General features: G+C 44.2%; 1 protein-coding gene across 1 annotated transcript; it reads left to right on the top strand.

The window, feature by feature from the left end:
* The first annotated feature begins 330 nt into the window (after positions 1 to 330).
* On the top strand, positions 331 to 2,009 carry LOC125529429. The gene is made up of 2 exons (XM_048693840.1): positions 331 to 579; positions 1,218 to 2,009. The coding sequence occupies exons 1-2, from the start codon at positions 437 to 439 to the stop codon at positions 1,801 to 1,803; spliced, it is 729 nt and encodes a 242-aa protein (XP_048549797.1). The 5' UTR covers positions 331 to 436; the 3' UTR covers positions 1,804 to 2,009.
* The last annotated feature ends 1,146 nt before the right edge of the window (positions 2,010 to 3,155 follow it).

Here is a 3,155-nt window from a genome sequence, read left to right as displayed (position 1 = left end):
TAAAGATGCGACACGCAAGCAAATGACAAGGCAACAGCAACGAATAATTGGAAGACACCTGACGCAACAGTCACGAGACGTTACAAGCGGCCAATCCAATGTGCCACCAACTAGCAGGCCTGGTGAGAAAAGAGACGAGCGCGTACACGTCCGTCTTGTGTTCGCGCCGACGCAAATCCGGCTTAAAAATGGGCCGGGAATGAATCGGTAGGCGGACGAAAACGGACGCCCGTCTATGTGGATCGGCGCGTTGAGTCGACTTTTTTGTCCATATTGATCCAAACAGACGGCCATAGACGAAATGGGTAACCCATTGGAGTTCTCTAATTTTCCTAAAATAACAACGGAGCCGAGCGACGGCAGAGAGAGTCAAAGATAGACACGAGAAGCGGGAGGATAGCCTGCTTGCGCGGCTGCGACGACTTATTTCCCGGCGATGTCGGCGGCGCAGGCTGCGAGCGCCATCTTGCGGCCGTCCGCGAGTACGCCGCTCAGGGAAGCGGCGTTCTTCTTCACCGATAACCACAACCCCTCCCCGGCTCGCCTCTGCATCCGACGAGGCAGTGCGGAGAGAACCTTGTGAGGCCCCTTTCTTGGCTATTGTTCTCGATTTCTTGGTCTGATTGTATAAGCCCACGCAGTAATCCCCTGGTTCTTGCTCCAACCACTCAATTTGCTTGGGATTTTTTTTTTCCTTCCGGTTCTCGCACCGTCGGGCGCCCCGCCCCTTCCATCTTTTAGCAGTTCTGGGGCATAATTTATTTCTGTCAGACTTTAGTTCTGCAGCTATGGAATTGGATTGTGTAGTGTAGATACCAATATGCGCTTGTGTGGTGGCATATTAGCACTGCCTCATATGATCTTATATAACTGGCCTAACTTACAGAAGACCTAGACAAGAGTTAGATGAATGTGAACTTACTCTCGAGCAAATTAGAGGTTTACTAGAAGATAACATCAATTGCTAATGTGTCGAGCTCCACTTGTGAACCTAGAAGGCTAGAATGTGCAACTTGTGTTTTCCTGATGCTACAGAGTATTTCTGAGAGTAGTAATTTTCTGCATAAGTTAGAACGTTCTTTGGAACTGTAATTCTGAATGAGCCATTTTCTGATACTTGAATCTAGCCGAAAGTGGCCATGGCTGATATAATACTTTTCAATAGGAATTAAGTAGAAACAAAACCATGTGCTATTCTCATAATGCCACACGTTCAGTGCAGGGCTTCAAATTGCAGCCTCCAACTTTAACAGATCCAGAATTTGCCATGTTAAAAGTGGGGAGGCTGATGGCTATCCGCAAACTGAAGAAGATCAGTTAGCTGACGAAGAAACCCTTCAGCGTAATTTGGACAGAGCTATCCGGGAAGAAGATTATGCCCGTGCTGCCAAAATCAGGGACGATCTGCGTGTCCTCCATGAGGATACTGAAGCTTCCGTCCTTGCAGCAAATACACGATTCTACAACGCTTTCAAGAATGGAGATTTTACTGCAATGTACTCTATCTGGGCTAAAGGAGACCACGTGTATGTCGTCCATCCCGGTGCAGGTCGGATATCCGGTTACGATGTGGTCTTGCAAAGCTGGGAGATGGTGTGCAACGCGGACTATGAGTTCCCTCTAAACATTGATCTTAAGAACATAGAGGTTCATGTGCGCGGTGACCTTGGTTATGTTACATGCTTGGAGTTGGTCAAGACCAAAGGAAAATCTTGGGGGAAGCAAATTGCCACCAACGTCTTCGAGAAGATAGATGGCACATGGTATATCTGCATTCACCATGCTTCACACATTGAAGAATGAAATGCTGACATTTTCTGGTGGTTTATGTTGTATATTCCATAGCCGTTGGCGATGTAATGCCATGTGGGGTTATATATGACTGGAATTTACTATTGCTCATGGACTTGACACCTCAAGGAGGTGAAGTCATATTCCATATCCAAGCTACTTAAGCATAACCCTGATTGACATTGATCCTTGTTGTGAATATGCAGTCAAATGTTTCATGCTTTGCTTGTTGCGACCAATGTTCTGCCAGGGAGTGCTGGATTTGGCAATTTGGCATTAATTTTGCTTGCTAACTTTATATTGGATATCAGGTGGTACTATTGTTTTCGTTTATCAATTTTCATTTTTCTGCATTAGGCCTTTATTTGGAATTCCTTCTACTAGTTTTTTTTTGCTGCTTTCTATGTGGAGGTTAGGTTCTTCTGTACTTTTTTCTGCTTGTCGGGTAAGCGCCACTCTCTGCCATTCTGGTGGACTTTTCTTAATCCAACTTATGTGTGTTTTGCGATTGTTAAAAGAAGAAAATTCGTTTATAATATTTTGTGCTATCCAGCTCAGGTAGTGTACCGGGCACTAATTCCCCACGAAACAGAACATGGGTGTACAATGGGCACCCAGGTTTGACATCCCAAAATTTCAGAATTTTTAAAAATTTCCTGGTGTGGCTCTCGGGTGCCACACACCTCTATATGAATATAGCATTAGAAAAATATCAGGAAATTCAAAAAATTCTGAAATTTTGGGATATCAAACCTAGGTGCCCAGTGTACACACGTTTTCAGTTTCATGGGGAAATGGGTGCCCGTGTTAATCTCGGTAAAAAAGTCAAAAAAAAATCCTATGTATGGAAAACATTATTTGGATAGATCGTATGTCAGACTGTATTTTCTTCGCCGTGGATACCACGGTCACCCATTTCCCATGAAACTGAATGCGAGTGTACAATGGGCACCCAGGTTTGATATCCCAAAATTTCAGATTTTTTGAAATTTCCTGATATTTTTCTTAATGCTATATTCATATAGGGGTGTGTGGTACCTGGGAGCTCCAATGCATTCCCCCATATATTCGCCACTATTTTCTAAATCAGTGAACTTTTTTAAAATTCGTGTACTTCTTTCAAATTTGTGATTTTATTGAATTATAATTATTTTGAATCTATAAAAAAAGTCAGCAGTTGTCGGCTTTCTCTTTACAGTGAGGGAGCGAGGGAGTCTGGTGAGTGAGCAATACTGGCAAGTGAGGCGAGGATAGCGCTAATTTTGGGCCTCAGCCACCACTTTTCGTCAGTGCTTAAGGCGCCGGGGAGGACTGTCAGAGGTCCGGTTGGAGATGTTATCGCCTAATGGCTCGGACAAATCTTT

This window comes from Triticum urartu, unplaced genomic scaffold, assembly GCF_003073215.2.
Source record: "Triticum urartu cultivar G1812 unplaced genomic scaffold, Tu2.1 TuUngrouped_contig_5593, whole genome shotgun sequence".
NCBI lineage: Eukaryota > Viridiplantae > Streptophyta > Magnoliopsida > Poales > Poaceae > Triticum > Triticum urartu.
This window is presented reverse-complemented; position numbering and strand designations above follow the sequence as displayed.

Bases quoted from the DNA above. Each gene is read 5' to 3' on its own strand.
- LOC125529429 (XM_048693840.1), top strand. From the start codon at position 437: ATGTCGGCGGCGCAGGCTGCGAGCGCCATCTTGCGGCCGTCCGCGAGT. The intron at 580-1,217 runs GTGAGGCCCCTT...CCACACGTTCAG, and splicing joins GGCAGTGCGGAGAGAACCTT to TGCAGGGCTTCAAATTGCAG.